This window comes from Macaca fascicularis, chromosome 12, assembly GCF_037993035.2.
Source record: "Macaca fascicularis isolate 582-1 chromosome 12, T2T-MFA8v1.1".
Classification (NCBI taxonomy): Eukaryota; Metazoa; Chordata; class Mammalia; order Primates; family Cercopithecidae; genus Macaca; species Macaca fascicularis.
The window spans coordinates 137,104,647-137,125,073 of NC_088386.1; the positions used below are offsets into that span (position 1 = coordinate 137,104,647).

The 20,427-nt window shown below is 52.4% G+C and overlaps 2 protein-coding genes across 15 annotated transcripts in view; both read left to right on the forward strand.

Moving 5' to 3' along the window:
• The window catches only part of PPP1R7 (protein phosphatase 1 regulatory subunit 7), a 37,437-nt gene extending 25,170 nt beyond the window's left edge, over nt 1-12,267 (forward strand). For all 3 annotated transcript variants that reach the window (XM_065526398.2, XM_015432095.4, XM_005574864.5), the window contains one exon: nt 11,263-12,267. In XM_065526398.2, the coding sequence (XP_065382470.1) occupies nt 11,263-11,439 (177 nt within the window). In that variant the 3' untranslated portion in view covers nt 11,440-12,267. The remainder of the gene's footprint in view (nt 1-11,262) is intronic.
• Nucleotides 12,268-16,965: 4,698 nt separating this feature from the next.
• ANO7 (anoctamin 7) overlaps nt 16,966-20,427 on the forward strand; it is a 42,275-nt gene continuing 38,813 nt past the window's right edge. For 9 of the 12 annotated variants that reach the window (XR_006691286.3, XR_012421689.1, XR_012421690.1 and 6 more), the window contains exons 1-3: nt 16,966-17,057; nt 18,359-18,473; nt 19,475-19,538. Coding sequence is in view for 8 of the 12 variants with exons in the window: in XM_045368423.3 (XP_045224358.2) it covers nt 17,020-17,057; nt 18,359-18,473; nt 19,475-19,538 (217 nt within the window). In the remaining 4 variants the exon portion in view is untranslated. The remainder of the gene's footprint in view (nt 17,058-18,358; nt 18,474-19,474; nt 19,539-20,427) is intronic. The other 3 variants (XM_045368424.3, XM_074010773.1, XM_074010769.1) reach the window with 1 other exon arrangement.

Sequence of the window (20,427 nt, forward strand, 5' to 3'; positions counted from 1 at the left end):
TTTTCATCTTATAAAACTGAAACTCTGTACCCATTAAAAAATAACTCCCTATTTTCCCCTTCCCAGACTTTGACAATGACCATTCTACTTTCTGTCTCTATGAATTTGATTACAAACCTCATATCACTGGAATCATGCAGTATTTACTTTTGTGACTGGCTTACTTCACTCAGCATATTGACCTGAAGATTCATCCATTCTGTAGCGTGTGTCAGAATTGCCTTTCTTTTTAAGGCCAAATAATATTCTGCTGTATGAATATTGTTTTGTTCACTCTTGTCTTACCAACATCTGGAATAGTGCCTGATACACTTCTTTTTTGAGACAGGGTCTCATTCTGTCACCGAAGCTGGAGTGCAGTAACATGATCATGGCTCACTGAAGCCTTGACCTCCTGAGTTCAAGTGATTCTCCCACCTCAGCCTCCCGAGTAGCTGGGACTGCAGGTGTGCACCCGTAAACCTGGCTACATTTGTGGGTTGTTTTTTTTTTGACATGGAGTTTTGCTCTTGTCACCCAGGCTGCAGTGCAATGATGCAATCTCACTGCAACCTCCGCTTCCCACGTTCAAATGATTATCCTGCCTCAGCCTCCTGAGTAGCTGGGATTACAGGTGCACGCCACCACGCCTGGCTAATTTTTGTATTTTTAGCAGAGATGGGGTTTCACCATGTTGGCCAGGCTGGTCTCAAACTCCTCACCTCAGGTAATCAGCCCACCTCGGCCTCCCAAAGTGCTGGGATTACAGGAGTGAGCTACCACGTCTGGACCATTTTTAAATTTTTTGTAGAGACAGGGTCTCGCTGTGGTGTCCAAGCTGGTCTCAAACTCCTGAGCTCAAGCAATCCTCCTTCCTGGTCCTCCCAAAGTACTGGGATTACAGGTATGAGCCACCATGCCCAACCAATGCCCAAAACATATTTGAATGAACAGAAGGAACATAGAAAAGGCTGGCCAACTGGGTGGAGGCCAGCTACAGATAACATTGGAAAATATGTTACCCACATGTGTCAGATGCAGGGCTAACATTCTTACATTAAAAACAGCTCACACAGAGGTACCACTTGAAAACTAGGGGTATTCACAGAGTAAGAAGTAACAGTTGCTTATAAATACATAAAGCATTTCCTATCTCTCTTTTTTTTTTTTTTTTTTTTGAGACGGAGCTTTGCTCTGTCACCCAGGCTAGAGTGCAAAGGCACCATCTTAGCTCACTGCAACCCCCACCTCCCAGGTTCAAGCGATTCTCCTGCCTCAGCTTCCTAAATAGTTTGGATTGCAGGTGCCTGCCACCACCACTCCTGGCTAATTTTTGTATTTTTAGTAGAGAGGGGGTTTCGCCATGTTGGCCAGGCTGGTCTCAAACTCCTGGCCTCAAATGATCCGCCTGCCTCGGCTTCCCAGAGTGTTAGGATTACAGGCGTGAGCCACCGTGCCTGACCATATCTCATTAATTTTTAAAATATACTAAAACAACGAGATATACAGTGTTATCTGTCAGGTTGTCAAAGACTCTTGTAGAATGCAGTTGCAACCAGCCTGTGATGGCAGCAGGCACTCTCATGACTGCTGAGATAGCTGTGTTTTGTACAAGTTTTCTGTAGGGTGTTTAGAGCCTTAAAAATACCACATGCAGCCGGGCACGGTGGCTCACATTTGTAATCCCAGCACTTTGGGAGGCCGAGGCAGGTGGATCACCTGAGGTCAGGAGTTCGAGACTGGCCTGACCAATATGGTGAAACCCCATCTCTACTAAAAATACAAAAATTAGCCAGGCATGGTGGCATGCACCTGTAGTCCCAGCTACTTGAGAAGCTGAGACAGGAGAATTGCTTGAACCCAGGAGGTGAAGGTTGCAGTGAGCCGAGATCGTACCACTGCACTCCAGTGTGGGCGACAGAGTGAGACTCCGTCTCAAAAAAAGAAAATAAGGCTGGGCACAGTGGCTCATGCCTGTAATCCCAGCACTTTGGGAGGCCGAGGTGGGCGGATCACAAGGTCGGGAGATCGAGACCATCCTAGCCAACATGGTGAAACCCTGTCTCTACTAAAATACAAAAATTTAGCTGGGTGTGGTAGCACACGCCTGTAGTCACCGCTACTCGGGAGGCTGAGGCAGGGGAATCGCTTGAACCAGGGAGGCAGAGGTTGCAGTGAGCTGAGATCGTGCCACTGCACTCCAGCCTGGCAACAGAGCTAGACTCCATCTTAAAAAAAAAAAAAAAAAAGGCCAGGCACGGCTGGTCAGAAGATCGAGACCCTCCTGGCTAACATGGTGAGACCCCATCTCTACTAAAAATACAAAAAAAAAAAAATTAACCGGGCAGGGTGGTGGGAACCTGTAGTCGCAGCTACTGGGGAGGCTGAGGCAGGAGAATGGTGTGAACCTGGGAGGTGGAGCTTGCGGTGAGCCAAGCTCATGCCACTGCACTCCAGCCTGGGTGACAGAGCGAGACTCCATCTCAAAAAAAAAAAAGAAGATATCATGGAGAGCTTCCTAACCAAGATTTAAAAATCAGAAGTGGCCAGGTGTGGTGGCTCACGCCTGTAATCCCATCACTTTGGGAGGCCAAGGTGGGTGGATCACAAGGTCAGGAGATCGAGACCATCCTGGCTAACACCGTGAAACCCCATCTCTACTAAAAATACAAAAAATTAGCCGGGTGTAGCAGTGGGCACCTGTAGTCCCAGCTGCTGGGGAGGCTGAGGCAGGAGAATGGTGTGAACCCAGGAGGTGGAGCTTGCGGTGAGCCAAGCTCATGCCACTGCACTCCAGCCTGGGCAACAGAGTGAGACTCCATATCAAAAAAATAAAAAATAAAAATCAGAAGTGAAAAAAGAAAGATGTATCTAATTTTATTAAAAAGTGCATATATTTTGCATGATGGAAGAGTCCATTGGTCACCTGAAAGGTTAAGGTTATTTTCTACGACATACAAAAAGCTCTTTAAAGTGAAAGAAAGCAATTTAATAGAAAAATCGGTGGAGGATAGCAATAGACAGTTCACCAACGTGGCGCATCTTGCCCCTGCCATATGGGACTTGTTTCAAGCTGACATTCAGGGCCTGGAGGGTGGACTGAGACGAGCACTGCCCTGCGCGGGCCCCCACCCTCTTCCCAGTAACCCAGGGGAAAGGCAGCATCACAGTGACCAAAGGCAGTCGCCAGGGGAGGAGAAACATTTGGCAGGAAAGTTTCCACCCTCACGGTGTCTGATGCTGGCATGGAGCCCATCTGCCCACTTCCCTGCTGGCACAGGGGCATCCCCAGGACCCTCTCAGATGCTCTGTTGGCAGATGCTGCCCGCTCATTTAAGCCAAGTGATGCCATTTGGATTACATCGCAGGCCTGCTCTATGCCACAGCTGTGCTTCCTCAGCCCTCTTGAGAGAATGCTTTCCTGTAGGCAGTGCCTTGCACAAGCACCCCTGACCCAAGGCTGTCTGGGTGTGAGCTGCAAGGAGTGGGGGGCACAGGCAGGGGCTGCTCAGGAAGAGGCTGTGTGCCTCCCTCCCAGCATGTGTGCCTGGCCTGGGCCCACTTTCTCCACCCCTCAGTCTAGTGATGGCCATTTCATTAGGTTTCAGCTGCATTCCTTTAATTACAGGTGAGTCTAACCCTGGTGCCTCTGTTTTCAACCACTTTCTCCTTTCGTTTACTCATGATACTTTCTGCTGGCTTTAGTCCAGTGCGTTTGCCCTTTTATTATTAACTTCAGGAGATTCTATCGACGAATGATACTAAACCTTAGTATGTCATTGTGTTGCAAATACTTTGCTTTGTCACGGAGTCTCACTCTGTCGCCCAGGCTGGAGTGCAGTGGCGTGATCTTGGCTCACTGCAAGCTCCACCTCCCGGGTTCACGCCATTCTCCTGCCTCAGCCTCCCAAGTAGCTGGGACTACAGGCGCCCGCCTCCATGCCTGGCTAATATTTTTGTTTTTTTAGTAGAGACAGGGTTTCACCGTGTTAGCCAGGATGATCTCGATCTCCCGACCTCGTGATCCGCCCGCCTTGGCCTCCCAAAGTGCTGGGGTTCCAGGCGTGAGCCCCTGCACCCGGCCATCTTCAGCTTTCTTTATGGTACTCAGGTCATCATAACTATTGTATTGGCAGATAGATGTCTTTCCTCAGTGTCCTGTGTTTGGTGTTAGTTTAGAGAGGATTATAAATCCAAAGCCTATAAAAACATTTACCTGATTGACTCCTAAAATTGTATGTTTTATAGTTTATGTCTTTTCTGCAACTTAGGGAATAACTCAATTGCCGTATAGGCATATGATGACTTTTTTTTTTTTTTTTTTTTTTTTTTGAGACGGAGTCTCACTGTTGCCCAGGCTGGAGCGCAGTGGCGCGATCTCAGGTCACTGTAACTTCCGCCTCCCGGGTTCAAGCAATTCTCCTACCTCAGCCTCCTGAGTAGCTGGGACTACAGGTGCCCGCCACCACACCCGGCTAATTTTTGCATTTTTAGTAGAGACGGGATTTCACCATATTGGTCAGACTGGTCTCAAACTCCTGACCTTGTGATCGACCCGCCTCAGTCTCCCAAAGTGCTGGGATTACAGGCGCGAGCCACTGCGCCCAGCTTATGATGACATATTATGCCACCATAAATGAAATCTTAAAAGCAATCATGATTGTAAAGGATATTTAATTACAGGAAAATGTTCATGATATAGAAGTAGTGAAAAAGAAAAATGCCAAATATTTTTGGTGAGATCTAGTTATTCTTAAATTCAATGCACGTAGACACCAGAGAAAAGACTGGAAGGAGGCCGGGCGTGGTGGCTCACTCCTGTAATCCCAGCACTTTGTGAGGCTGAGGCGGGCGGATCACGAGGTCGGGAGATCAAGACCATCCTAACACAGTGAAACCCAATCTCTACTAAAAATACAGAAGTATTAGCCGGGCGTGGTGGTGGGTGCCTATAGTCCCAGCTACTCGGGAGGCTGAGGCAGAAGATGGTGTGAACCCAGGAGGTGGAGCTTGCAGTGAGCCAAGATCTCGCCACTGCACTCCAGCCTGGGCGACAGAGCGAGACTCTGTCTCAAAAAAATAAAAAAAGAAAAGACACTGGAAGGAAATGTGCCAAAACGAGAAGCCCTTGTGGGTAGTTGGTTTCTTTTTTCTTTTATACTCTATAGTTCTTCTGAATTTTCTGTAATGAGCATGTATTTCTTTTTTTTTTTTTTTTTTTGAGATGGAGTCTCACTCTGTTGCCAGGCTGGAATGTAGTGGCGTGATCTCGGCTCACTGTAACCTCCGCCTCCCGGGTTCAAGCAATTCTCTTGCCTCAGCCTCCTGAGTAGCTAGGACTACAGGCACGCACCACCATGCCCAACTAACTTTTGTATTTAAGAGGCAGGGTTTCACCATCTTGGCCAGGCTGGTCTTGATATCTTGACCTTGTGATCCGCCTGCCCCGGCCTCCCAAAGTGCTGGGATTATAGGCGTGAGCCATTGTGCCTGGCATATTTCTTTTATAATTGAAAAAAAAGTTTTAAAAATCTGTTCTAAAAGAACTTACATGTAGTATCAACCCTCTTGATATATATGTTTGCAAAAAAAAAGATTAGAAGAAAATGTAACAAAATATTACACATAGTTTTCTTTGTGTGGTGAGATTGTGCATGATTTTTAGTTTATTCTCTATACTTTTCTATATTTCTCAATTTTTGTTTGTGAGGACTTTTCTCAGGAGGAACAAAGGAAAAGACAGATGTGTTTTGCATTTGTTTTCAAATGAAAGCTGAATTGAGACCATAAAGGGCTGTGCAGGATGTTGAGTCCTGTAGCTGACCGGAGCCCGTAAAAGGCCAGCTGAACCAGGGCCCTCCAGAGCTGTCACTACAGGGCGTGCAGACTTGGATGGAGGCAGTGGCAGCAGAGACAGAAAGAAGGGAATGAGCTCAAGAGAAAGTCAAGGGAGAGCGAGCAGATCACCTAAGGGAGAGGCAGGCTCACTGAGTTTCCAGAGGAAAGACAGAGGCAGTGAAGCCCAGCATGGTCGGCCAGGGCTGATTCCACAGGAAGAAGGCAGCAGCTGGGCTGGGAGCTGTCTCCATGGCTTCCTCTTCACCATGCATTACTACTGCTCACAAAAGCCAGAATGGACAAATTCCCAGTCCATAGTATACTGCCTGCCATCGATTGATCAGTCAATCAGTAGATTAATTATATACAGATAATGATGGATAAACATATTAATAAAAACATATATGTATTTCCTTATTTTTGCAGAGAAGCACTAGAAACATAAACCAGTATAACGAGTTACCTTTGGGGCATGAAGACATGGTGAGGTGGACAGGATGGGGAAAGAATGAGACTTCTCTGAATATACCTTTTTATAGAATTTTGGCTTTTGAGCCAGGTAAATGCTTTACACATTAAAATTTTTTTACTTAAAATTGAAAATGAACTGATACATAAGAACCTAACAGTATTCCACATGGGTGCTGTGATCACAAAATAATTCTTTCAAGTAACTTTGCAAACAGTTCTCTGAGTCGATGGCCTTTGTGAGAGAGTCTAAGGAGAGAAATACTCTGAGGAAACCTTGAACTTCACTCAATAGTTGTATTAGCAGTAATGTTGCTTTTGTCATTTTGAAACTATTTTAAATATGTTACTGGATAAATACATAATGTGAGTAGAATCCTACCTAACATTCTGTGTACGAGAAAATAGACACATGCATAAAATCAGCTAAGAAACGAGCTACTGTCAACTTTGGATTTGGAGGCACTTTTGCTATGAGGGAGTGACAGCTGGCAGCCTCACCATCCCCACAGACGGCTCTCGATGTGGCCCTGCCTGTGTCTGGCAGCGTCACCGTCCCCACGGATGGCTGTCGATGGGCCGTGCCTGTGTCACACACCTCCTTTGTTAAACTGTCATGGAGATTTTCAGAAAGTAAGTGATTTCTACATTCTACCGGTTGTTTATGAAATGTATCTTTTTTTTTTTTTTTTGAGATGGAGTCTTTGCTCTGTCACCCAGGCTGGAGTGCAGTGGCGCGATCTCGGCTCACTGCAAGCTCCGCCTCCCGGGTTTACGCCATTCTCCTGCCTCAGCCTCCCGAGTAGCTGGGACTACAGGCGCCCACCACCACGCCCGGCTAATTTTTTGTATTTTTAGTAGAGACGGGGTTTCACCGTGTTAGCCAGGATGGTCTCGATCTCCTGACCTTGTGATCCGCCCGTCTCGGCCTCCCAAAGTGCTGGGATTACATATGAAATGTATCTTAAGAATTCTACCCATCTTTTGTTTAAAACGTTACTGAGTTTAGGGTAATTAATGTAAATTTCCTATAATATCAGCCAAAAAGTAGTAAAGGGAAATACAGGTATCGTATGTATGTATATACAAAATACACACATACAAAACCCCATAAATACAAAATGCAAGTTTGGGTTCCAAAAACCAAGAGAGTCTGCCAGAAAAACGTCAACCAAGAAGATGTTCTCTAGCAGAATCCCAGCCGTTGGTTCGGGCGAGGGATCAGCAGCTGCTGAGATAACTGGGAAGGATGTTGAAGAAGGGATGTTGGCACACATGCCCAAGGATCATGCCACAGAGAACTGGCTATTTGCAAAGTACAAGCATGTTCCCAGAGTCATCTGGGGTCACCAGCTGATCTGCATGATAAAACTTAGATCCCTAATTGTGGGACCACCTGATGTGCCGTGTCCCCAGTGTGAGTCATCTCTGCAGTATACCTCCCAAAAATGTTTACTCTGATCTAACCAAGCATTCGTACCTAACTTCGAGTTTATGGGTAGTATAAGAGCTAGAGGAACAAGCTAAATGACAATGAGGGATACTTTACAAGACACTTCTTCAAAAAGTCAATTTTAGTTTTTTAAAAAAAAGTGTGAGAAGGACGTGGGAGGTGCTCAAGATTAGAAGAGACTGAAATGGTCCCTCTGGGGGAAAGGAATGTGCCCGCGCTCCCCAGCCAGGCTCCCTGACAGCCCCGGTGTACAGAACTTGACAAGAGAAACATAAGGCCATCTTTTTTCCATTGTGACTGTAACATCTTTGACCCATCCTGGGATTCAGGAGCCTCTGGAATGTCTATGGAGACAGAGTCTCATACAAGTGGATATTTTTAGTTCCATTTTGGAAAAATGCAAAGATAAGAATCTCTGAAAGTTACCAATATCAAACACATTATTTACAATGCACCATTAGTGGTGAGTAAAATTCCCTGTGTTATGTTTACTAAGTCCTGGAGGAAACTTCTCTGAGATTGGCGGTGCTATGGAAAATTACAAAATCTGCAATTTATAAAGGTGGTCCGCCAATCTAGACTAATAATGACATTGGAAAGTGCTGTGACATGTGAGACAAGAAGCATCTGGTGTGTGACAAACACAAATACATCACATATCGAGAAAGAAGAGGAGGTGACACAGCTTGAAGACCTCCCACACCAGAGTTGAAAGCCTGAGTCAACCGCCAGGGATGTTTTGAATCATTTTTTAAATAGACTATGCTACAAGAAAATCTTATTTCTTCCACACAGTGTAATATTGCTACTTTTATTAAGTGAATGTCCTTTTTGTGTGTTTTAAGGTAAAAGTGGTTAAGGCAGTGGTGTTCAATCTTTGGGCTTCCCTGGGCCACATTGGAAAAAAGAAGAATTATCTTGGGCCACACATAAAATACACTAACAGTCACTGATAAGCTGGAAAAAAAAAACCACACACACACACGCGCGCGCGCGAAAAAAATCACAAGAAAATCTCAAAATGTTTTTAAGCTTACATGTTTGCATTGGGCCTCATGCAAAGCCGTCCTGGGCCATTTACGGCCCGCAGGCCGTGGGTTGAACAAGCTTGGTTTAAGGCGTGCGTGTGCATCATTTTCATGACTCTCTACTTAAAGGGGCTCTTTCTATTTGACCAGTTACTGACCAGTCACAGGCCTGGCAGGTGGATGGCTTCCCCTGTAATTCTAATGTTGCAGGCTCTGCATTGGCCACACAGCCAGCAGGGTGGTATGAGTGTAGTAACAATAGCATTTAAGAATGTATCCTCACGTCACTTCCCGTGGAGGCACTAGTCGGGATGGCAGCAGGGCACCAGCCCTGGTGGTGCGGCTCTTCCCAGCAGGTTTCAGTCCCTCTTCAAGGACTAAGCTCTAGGATTTGGAAATCTTGGTTTCCCAAAGCTGGTACACACTAGACCCACAAGAGGTTCTGTGAAGATAGGGTTCCTCAGGCCAGGCGCAGTGGCTCACGCCTGTAATCCCAGCACTTTGGGAGGCTGAGGCAGGTGGATCACCTGAGGTCAGGAGTTCAAGACCAGGCTGGCCAACATAGTGAAACCCCATCTCTACAAAAATATAAAAATTAGCCGAGCATGATGGCGAGTGCCTGTAGTCCTAGCTACTCGGGAGGCTGAGGTGGGAGAATCGCTTGAACCTGGGAGGCGGAAGTTGCAGTGAGCCGAGATTGCCCCATTGCACTCCAGCCTGGTGACAGAGCGAGACTGCATCTCAAAAAAAAAGAAAATAGGGTTCCTCAAACAGGCGAACCTGTGAGATGCACATTATATTCCTCTCTGGGAGGCCCCTAACACACGGTAAGTTACTAAAGACAGCCTGGCTATGACAGTGGACCTGGTGCCAAACTAGCCCTCCTGCCACAGACAGATAGAAAACTAGGAAACAACTCTATTCAGGCAGTGGACAGCGGGCAGCACGCGCCTGCAGGCTCTGAGGAGGGAGTTCAGCGGCAGCCCCGTGATCGCCCCGCTCCTCACCTGGGACGCTTCCCAAGCAGAACACGGTACTTCTGAGTGGAAGAAGCAGAGATCAGCATCTCTGGCAGCTAGAGTGTGCAAGACAGGGCCCTGGAGAGAAGGGGAGCTGTGCAGAGCAGGGGCCCCCCAGTTGGACTGCAGCTGTGGGCAGGGCAACATGGGCCCCAGAGTAGAACACCCCTGCTTGCGTTCCATTCCACACGGACAGTTCCCATCCTAACTTCTCTGTAAAAGGAGTCGAAGTCTGTCACCCTATAATGAGTGCCCCTGGCTCTGCCCGTTGTAGGTTCACAACAAGTCCAGCTGCCTCTTCAGGAGTAGTGCCCCTCCTCTTGCCACCGTGGTTTGCCTGGCAGGCCACGAGGCCGGGCAGCTCTGAAGAGGTGATTTCTACACACAGGGTGATTGAAAGTGAGGGTCAAACCAATAAGCCTTGAAGCTGAACTGGCTCCCCTTGTTCTGGAGATGGCGCCACTGCACTTCAGCCTGGGCGGCAGAGCAAGACTCTGTCTCAAAAAAAAAAAAGACATGCAAGAGAACTCTTCCTGCCAAAGGCAGGTCCCTCCAACTGGGCATGGCAGGGCCAAGACGGTAAAATGTAGCTTGCTCTGAGCCTGCAACTCAACCTCTGAATCCCACCTGCGCATGATTTGGGTCCCTGCACATGGTATTGGGTGAAAGCAGCAGCTGGGACTTCCTTATGGAGAGAGCCATAGAGGTAATTTACAGAAGAGTTGAGAGTTTTAAGTAGAGTGGCCTCTGTCTGCTATGTCACAGTGACAGTGCCGAGTACAGCCTTGGGAACGATGGCTGAGAACTGGTTTGTAGAAAGTGCAAGGCCGGGCGCGGTGGCTCAAGCCTGTAATCCCAGCACTTTGGGAGGCCGAGACGGGCGGATCACGAGGTCGGGAGATCGAGACCATGCTGGTTAACACGGTGAAACCCCGTCTCTACTAAAAAATACAAAAAACTAGCCGGGCGAGGTGGCGGGCGCCTGTAGTCCCAGCTACTCGGGAGGCTGAGGCAGGAGAATGGCGTGAACCCGGGAGGCGGAGCTTGCAGTGAGCTGAGATCCGGCCACTGCACTCCAGCCTGGGTGACAGAGCGAGACTCCGTCTCAAAAAAAAAAAAAAAAAGAAAGTGCAGCCCGCCTTACTTTGACACTTGCCGATGGACGAGTGTAGCAGGCAGGGGGCCAGGACTGCTCTTTCCTCTGCTGACCTGAATGTGGGCTTGGCCGTCATAGTGACTGGCCCAGGGTTGGGTATGGACAGGTAACTTGCACTTGGGATGTAGCTGAAGGTGGCCAGGATGCACCAAGAGGCCATGGAAGGTCCCGTGAGGTGCCAGGGAAGACCCACACCTGCTCGCCATCTTCTGAGTAGGAAGGAGGAGGGTGGCTAGTGGCCCCCCACCAGAGTTGAGGGCTGTGGGCTGTGGGGGCTGGGCTGTTTGGTTCTGAAGGCTTTTCTCCTGTGTGTGTCCCCAGATGAACGACAATCTCCTTGAGAGCTGGAGTGACCTCGACGAGCTGAAGGGAGCCAGGAGCCTGGAGACGGTGTACTTGGAGCGGAACCCCCTGCAGAAGGACCCCCAGTACAGGCGAAAGGTCATGCTTGCCCTCCCCTCCGTGCGGCAGATTGACGCCACGTTCGTCAGGTTCTGAGTCCTCCTTGCTCCTCCTATGGTCCCTCTCCTCGGAAGAACTGCCCAGCCATGGTTTTTTAACCCACCTGTTGCTCCTGAGGTCGTCACTATATCAACAGTCAAAAACCCAATGGCAATAAAGGCACTGAGGATAGCTGACGCGCGATGCCACGCGCCATTTTCAGATGCCATTGCAATTAAACCCTGCCACACGGTCCTCCTGGGTGATTGTGGACAGTTATTGTAGCCACAGAGAGCACATAAGACACGCTGCGTTCATTCACTAGAAATTCCTTTCTGTTTCCTTCTCTCAGAAGGCGGTCACGGTCCCCACCTGGGTTGTGTGAAACAGAGCCTGAGAGTGCTTTACAGGTATTCATGTGCTGTCCGAGTGGCATTCAGGGGCTGGCCCAGCTGGCCCTAGTCCTAGTGTGCAGGGTTCAGGCAGTCCTGACCTGCAACAACTGAGGTTTTTTAGTCTTTTAAACCAGACAATGCTAATTTTTTTTAAATTAGGTAAGTTAAAAAAACATGGGTAAAAGCTAACTCAGCCCTGTGTGCTTGTGTTCCTTAGAGCTCTCCTTTAAAGAGTGCTGGGCAGGGCTGACTGCTTTCATGTGTGCCTGTCAGTTCTTGCCACAGCCCTTGCCTGTGAGTGAAAGCTCAGGTGTGGGGAGGGCATCCCGTGTCCCGGCGGTGCTGTGCTGCTGCCAGGATGCGAGCCCCACTGAGCCTCTCCAAAGATGGCCTCCAAGGATCTGAACCCTTGGCCACTTGTGTAGTGGCCTCCTGTTCTCACCCCATTGTTATTTTGGCTTTTTTAATATAAAATGTACATTGACAGACACCCGAGGTCTGGATTTAATGCTACCAGGGCATCGTCACCTCCCAGGGTCTCAGATTTCTCCTCCCACAGAATGAGGGCCACATCATGTGGTCACCAAGGTCCCTTCTGCCTCCAGGACTCCAGACTCTAGAACCGTCTACTTGAGAAACCAGGACTCTAGAACCGTACTGTCCAGTGTGGTGGAGGCTGTAGTGAGCCACAATTGTACCCACTCCAGCCTGGGTGACAGACGGAGACCCTGTCTCAAAAAAAATAAAAAATTTTAAAAGGCCCCAAATTAATACCCAGCCATCTGTTCTTTAACAGACATTTTTACAAACATACAAAAAATGTGGAAGCAGTGAGAAAAGGTATGCTAAATCCAGCACAATCCTAATCAAAATGCCTTTTTTTTTTTTTTTAAGGAGTCTCACTCTGTCACCCAGGCTGGAGTGCAATGGCGCAATCTCGGTTCACTGCAACCTCCACTTCCTGGGTTCAAGTGATTCTCCTGCCTCACCCTCCCTAGTAGCTGGGATTACAGGCACCGGCCACCACACCCGGTTGATTTTTGTATATTTAGTGGAGATGGGGTTTTGCCATGTTGGCCAGGCTGGTCCCAAACTCCTGACCTCAGGTGATCTGCCCTCGGCCTCCCAAAATGCTGGAATTACAGGGGTGAGCCACCGCGCCCAGCTGCCATTTGATTTTTTGAGACACATTAAATTCTAAAATTTACTATTTTTTCCTTTTTTTTTTTTTTTTCTGAGACAGAGTCTTGCTCTGTCGCCAGGCTGGAGTGCAGTGGTGCGATCTATGCTCACTGCAAACTCCGCCTCCCGGGCTCAAGCGATTCTCCTGCCTCAGTCTCCAGAGTAGCTGGGACTACAGGCACGCGCCACTATGCCCAGCTAATTTTTGTATTTTTAGTAGAGACAGGGTTTCGCCATGTTGGCCAGGATGGTCTCAATCCCTTGATGTCGTGATCCGCCCACCTCTACCTCCCAGAGTGCTGGGATTACAGGCGTGAACCACTGCGCCCAGCTTTTTCTTTTTCTTTTTTTGGCAACCAGGCTCTTGCTGTATTGCCCAGGCAAGTCTCAAACTCCTAGGTTCAAGCTATCCTTCCATCTCTGCCTCCCTAAGAGCTGGGATTATAGGTGTGAGCCACTGCGCCCGACAAATTCTAAAATTGATATGGAAGAAAAAAGTCAACATTGTGGTTCAATTCATTTTGAAAAAGAGCTGGGAGAGATGCTTTCCTACCAGATCCTGAGTGCTGCAAACCCACAGTGAGAGTGTAGGGGAGGCGTGACCTAACAGCACCAAGACAGGGACCCAGGGGACTCGGGGACTCAGGGACTGGGAAAACCTCAGCGGGGCCGGGGACTCGGGGGCTGGGAAAAGTGTCAAGACAGGGACACCTCAGCAGGGACCCAGGGGACTCAGGGGCTGGGAAAAGTGTCAAGACAGGGACACCTCAGCAGGGACCCAGGGGACTCGGGGACTGGGAAAAGTGTCCTGGGGTTTGGGAGGGGTGGACAGTGTCCTCGTGGTGTTGGCAAAGTGTGCTGTGTGGAAAAATGAACACTGCCCCTCCCTGGCATCACACGCAGGGTGGGCTCCAGAGTGATTGGTGATTCCTATGCAGTGGTAAAACAGAAAATTAGTAGAAAATAATATGGGAGGCTGGGCGTGGTGGCTCGTGCCTGTAATCGTAGCACTTTTGGAGGTCAAGGCGGGTGGATTGCTTGACCTCAGGAGTTCAAGACCAGCCTGGATAACATGGTGAAAACCTGTCTCTACTTTAAAAAAACACAAAACTTAGCCGGGCGTGGTGGCAGCCACCTGTAGTCCCAGCTACTCGAGAGGCTAAGGTGGCAGAATCGCTTGAACCTGGGAGGGAGAGTTTGCAGTGAGCCGAGATCTCGCCACTAGCACTCCAGCCTGAGCAACAGAGTGAGACCCTGTCTCACACCCAAAAAAAAGAAAAAAGAATGTGGAAAGGTGGGTATGTGAGCTAGCAGTGGAGAAGAGCTTAAAACTCCCCAAGGCCAGGTGCCGTGGCTCACGCCTGTAATCCCAGCACTTTGGGAGGCCAAGGTGGGCGGATCACAAGGTCAGGAGTTCAAGACCGGCCTGGCCAACATGGTGAAACCCCGTCTCTGCTAAAAATACAAAAAATTAGCCGGGTGTGGTGGCGGGCGCCTGTAATCCCAGCTACTCGAGGCTGATGCAAGAGAATTGCTTGAACCCAGGAGGTGGAGGTTGCAGTGCGCCAAGATTGTGCCATTGCACTCCAGCCTGGGCAACAGAGCAAGACTCTTATCTCGGAAAATAAAACAAATGAAAAAAACTCCATAAGCACAACTGTAAGACAAGATTTTGATGGGTTTGTTTACATAAAATTTTACATAGAACAAAAATAATGAATAATGCATGAATAATGGCAACAGTAGATTAAGAGAAGGTGTTTGCAGCCTTTAAAATTGGCAAGGCTTACTATTTAGAACTCCCACACATCAAATAAAGGAGACAGGAATCCTGACGGAAACGCAGGCCAAGGGCCGGAGTGGGCCACTCAGAGACCAGGGGCCAGTGGCCTGTGTGGAGCCGCCATTCACAGGCAGCTGGGGTGCTGGCTGCACCTGCAGACAGGAAGGTTAGAAAGCGGGCAGTGCAGGCATCCAAGAGTCCGTCCCCTGCGACCCAGCCACTGTCCATCCAGCAGGGCTCGCATGTGGCCGGGGCGCAGTGCCAGGGTCCTCGCGGAGGGAGCCCTGCACATGCCTCCAGCCTCAGAAGGAGGCTGAACTTGAGTGCGGGCTCCTGACCACCACTACTTGCACCTCCACTAACTACACCCCTAAATATGCCCGTAAATGTTACCAAGATTGGTATAAAAAGTTACAGCCAAAGGAAGATGGTGCAGCAGATTCTGGGCCTGGGCTCTTCCACTGCCTGGAACCCAGCGAGCCCCCTGTGCTGGTTGTCGCGGCTTTTCTGCCTCCCTCCCTTCCTTCCTTTCCTTCAAAAGTAACACAACTTGAAAAACCACCCACCCAAACAGTGACATTTCCCGGGCCGAACCCCTTTAAGTGCTATGCGTGCACGTGTCCCTCAGAGGGCTCCCACTGGGGTGTGGTCACCTCCAGCAGCCGGTCCTGCAGCTCTTGAGTAGACAGCCCTGAGGCCACCAGAGCCACTTTGTCACCAGGAGCAGAGAGCCAGGAGCTCCTGGGAGGTGGCACATCTTCCTGGGAGGGTCCTCGGCCAGTGACTGTGAGAGCCCACAGTTGCATCCAGGTGAGGAAACGCTGAGCCTTGCCTCCCCTGCAGAGTGCCCATGGCAGGCAGAGGCCGCCCTCCACAGGACTTGGGGAGATGGGGCCCCGCCCATCCTCCCTCCCCTCCTGCCTCCCAACTCCTTTCCTGGTTTCTGGAGCACTTCCCCAGTTCAGCCCTTGTCCAGGGATCCATCTCAGGCGCCTGCAGGCCGAGCTTGGCCACAGCAGAGACTTCTCATGCAGATGCCCTGAGGTCCGGAGCCCCAAGGTCCCGCCGCCCAGGCTCTGCTGGTCCTGACAGGGAATCCGGCCTGCAGGGCCTTCCTGCTGTTCCAAGGCACAACACAGGTCCAAGAACAGGGCTCCCTGGGAGGTGCCAAGCACAGAGGGGCATAGGTATAGGGGAGAGCTGCAACCAGGATGAGGGTCCGCCTGGAGGGATTTCAACAGGAGGAAGGGGGCACCTGGAACAGCAAGCTGGGCTTGGGGCTCCCCAGTGGAGTTGTGCGGGGAGGGCAGGGAGCATGAGTGGTAGGTTCTCAGACCCTGCCGGCACCTAGGAGGAAAGGGGGAGAGGGAGGGAGAGGGGAAGAGGAGGAGCAGGGAGAAAGGATAGCAGGAGAAGGAAGAGGAGAGGGAGAAGTGGGTGGGGTAGGAGGGGGGAGAAACGATAGGAGGAGGGAGAGTGGGGAGAAATGATAGGTGGAGAAGGAGGAGGAGTAGGGGGGAGAAATGATAGGAGGAGAAGGAAGAGGGGGAAGGTGGAGAGAAAGGATAGGAGGAGGAGGGGGAAGGAGAAGGAGGAGAAGGAGGGCAGAGAGGATGGGAGGACAGCTAGGACCCCTGCTGTCCTTTTGTAGATGGGGCCCTGAGCATGGGATGTGCCTGAGGTCACCCCTCAGGCATTAGCAGAGCCAGCACTGACCTGGGTCTACCAATCTCCCCAGCCCCCAGGTGAAACCCTGGCCCACCACTCAGCACATGCTACGTAACCTCAAGGAGCCTCAGTTTCCCTCCATGTAAACACAGCTTGCTAGGCTGCCTGGCGGGGCTTGCAGCAGAGGTGGCACCTGTGGCTGTTCCTGCGGAATCCCACCTCCCCGTGACCCTCCAAGGCAGCAGTTATGACAGCTGAAGCCAGCCCTGAAATCTCTAAGCAAATAAGGATCCCAGGAGCGCGGCAGCATTTGCATGCGGGTGTGTGAAAGCCCAGCCCAGTGCACTGCCTCTGTTTGCAGCTCCGAGCCCCACACCCCCTTTTTACACAAAGACAGATCCTGCTCCAGGAGCCAGGAAGCCTTTCCCCGGCCAGCTGTGCTGGGCCCCTCCCCTGCCTGCTTCCTGGCCCACGTGCAGGCAAGGAGGGGGCATGCGAGTGGCTGCCACTGCCTGGGCGGGGCTCCAAGGGCTGCCCCTCCCCACCCTCTGTCCCGTAGTGGTGCCTGGACTCTACTGCCAAGACCAGGCTCACGTTGAGAGGTGGGCTATGACCTCCGAGGCCTCTTCTGGAAGCCACTGTGCCAGGTGAGGACCCAGCCTAGACGTGCGGGCCACGGGGAGAAGGTGGAGCGTCGGACTCTGGGGAGGCAGGGCGGCACCCCAGCCCACCAGGACCTTCACACACCCTGGCCTGTGGGGAGGCAGTGCCAGGGCCCGCCCTGGTCCCCAGAGCCCCATGGGGCACAAGGAGGGACACACGCTCACTGCGGCTCTGGACAGGGCACACCCAGGGTTGGTTTCCTGCCTGCCCAGGGACTCCCCCATGGAGCAGGTCCCTTCACTGGGGTGGGGGCATCCCCCATTCTTTCTGCAGAGAGCTCTGAGGAGGGGCCCGCCTGCCCACCACAGCGGGATGGGGGCACGGGGGGCTGAGGGGTGGCCGAAACAGCGGGATGGGGGCGGGGGGCTGAGGGGTGGCCGAAACTCCTCGGGGACTCTCCTCCAGGAACACCCCTTGGTCCATAGTGAGGCAGTCCTAACACTGAGACCTGGCTTGGGCTTCAGGGGCAGGCAGGCGCAGGTGGTCTGCGCTCAGTCTCTGTCTCTCGGGGCCTCTGCTAATCCGAAGTGAAGGGTAGGACTAGAAGGTCACCCCCTCCGACCTCCTGTGGTGCCTCCACGGTCACACCCTCCGGTCATTATCGCAGCTCAAAACGCCAGCCCCAGCTCGAAACCCCTCCCTCCAGGGCCACAGATGTCATGCTCTTGGCCCCGTTTTGCCAGCCCAAGACTGGGAGCCACAGCATCTGTCCTCCCACAGAGACCCCTGGGGCTAAGGTGCGGGAGGAAGCTGGGACGCCCAAGAGGAGTGAGGCCGGGCTCCATCAGGCCCACCTTGCTGGGGAGCTCAGGGCCTCGGGGTCCTGGCATTGGGTCCTCAGGCCATGAGCGAAGGCAGGCGACTTGAGGGGTTGCCTGTCCCTGGCTCACATAGCCCCACCCTACAGATAAGAGAGGGAGGGTTGTCTGTACTCCAGGCCCACCTTTCTGGGCCTTCTCAGGCTCCACTGAGTACCCAGGCAGAGTGGATGGTATTCAGGACTGGGGGACACGGGCACTCACTGGATGGACAGACGGACAGACGCCTGCTGTGCCAGGCCTGCCAGACACTCCCTCCCCAGCACTGGTTTCTCCCTGGAACTAGTGATGGGCTAGGAGGTTCTCCACGTGCTCATGGCCAGGAGTCTGCCGGGCCTGCACGGCCCCATTCTACTCTGAGTCAAGTCTGTAAAGTGAGCTCACTGCAGGCAGTGTGGTGGCTCCAGGGGTGGGTCTCACGCATCTCCTCTCTGACCCCCGTCCCCACCCAACCTTGGCGGGTGCAGGAGCAGGATGCTGCGGCGGCGGGCCCAGGAAGAGGACAACACCGTCCTGATCAATGTGAGCCCCCCTGAGGCAGAGAATAGGGGCCCTTACGGGAGCACAGCCCACACCTCGGAGGTAACACAGCGCCCAGGAGACCGTGGTGCGACTTGGGAGGTCCTTCGCTGCCTGGGTCTATGTCCCCACCCTGGGCCCAGAGCCTTTGGGGGTGGATGGGCATCACCATGTTTCCCCTGCATCCCCTGGCAACCCCCAAGCCCTCGCCACCCTGTCCTCAACACACACAGTCAGATCACCGCCTGCCTGGCCTGGCCTGGCCTGGCTGCAGAGAACTGAGCAGAACCCACTGGTGTTCAGACAGGAGCCCCAGGAGGGTAAGGGGGGCCCGGCCAGGCAAAGGCAAGACCAGGGCAGGGCCCTCCCTGTGGGGCCAGTCCCAGTCAGTGCAGAGCCACAGCAGCACCCAGGTCCATCTGTAGGGCTCCACCTCGTCACTAGAAGGGTATGGATGCGCTGTGAGCCTGTGGGGAGAGGCTGAGTCCCGGGCCTTCAAGGCCATGCTGGTGGCCCTGGCCGTGGAGGGCCCTCTTCCTGGTTCTTCTGGGCCACACATCTGCCCCAGCAGCCTACGGGTGGACATGGGGCCCCTTCCTGCTGCCCCAAGCACAGCTGAGATGAGCCTCCAGGGAGGGGGCAGGGCCTCTCACCTCGAGCATCTAGACACTCTCGGTCGCCATGGCCACCTCTGTCCTCAGGGCCACTTTGGGAGCAGTCCGGCTCCCCTCTGCCCCTGGAGGCCAGCAGGGCAGGCACCCCTGGTCCTGGCCATGCTTCCCGCCAACCTGACCCTTGCCATGGGCCTGGCCTGAGGAGGAGGGGAGCCGGCTGGAGGCCCGGGGCTGGTGGTGCCCTCTGGCCCTGCCTGCCACTCCCCGCACCTGTGCTTCCCCCCGCCAACCTCCACCCCTTCCCACCCGCCACACACTCTTCTGTGGTCCTGAGTGTTCTGGGGCAGGGCAGGGACGGGTTGGAGGCGAGGACGGCTGCGGGGGGGGGTGGGTTGGAGTAGTCATCGTGGGCAGATGTTGATATGCTCCTCCATCCTCCGTGCCTTCCAGCCAGGTGGACAGCAAGCGGCCGCCTGCAGAGCTGGAGCTGGGAGCCCTGCCAAGCCCCGGATTGGTGAGCCCCTCCCAGCATCTGTACCACACCCGTGTTGGTCCTGAGGGTGGGGGCACCCCAGTGGTGCAGCAGGCCGGGGGTGGCCTCCTCAGTAACCAGGACACTCTGGGGCCAGTTGCTTGGGGATGGGGCACTGGGGTGAGGGCCTCGGGGTGAGCAAACCATAGCAGGAAGAACAGCAGGAAAGGGGGCTCCCTACTGATGGGGTGGGGCCAGGAGGGCTCTGGAGAGCAGACAGGGCGGCCCCCTCCCTCCTGCTCCTGTCCCCTCTACCATCCTCCAGCTGTTCAGCCACAACTCAGGTCATTTCTGACTCATCTCTTGCACTCCACCCCTTTTATACCTTCAAACTCTCTTTGATCCACCCCCAACCCACTGCCTCTGTCTGCCTGGAGCTACCACCGACTCCCAGGGGATTGCACCAGCATCGCCCAGGCTCCCAGCACCCACCCCACCCACCCTGCTGTCCCCTCAGTCCCAGAGAGACCCTAACCTCCTCCCACCAGGATGGCTACTACTTAAAAAAAAATCAGCCGGGTGCGGTGACTCACGCCTGTAATCCCAGCACTTTAGGAGGCCGAGGTGGGTGGATCATGAGATCAGGAGATCGAGACCATCCTGGCTAACACAGTGAAACCCTGTCTCTACTAAAAATACAAAAAATTAGCTGGGTGTGGTGGCGGGTGCCTTTAGTCCCAGCTACTTGGGAGCCTGAGGCGGGAGAATGGCGTGAACCCGGGAGGCGGAGCTTGCAGTGAGCTGAGATCGCGCCACTGCACTCCAGCCTGGGCGACAGAGCGAGACTCCATCTCAAAAAAAAAAAAAAAAAATCATGGCCGGGCGCGGTGGCTCACGCCTGTAATCCCAGCACTTTGGGAGGCCAAGGCGG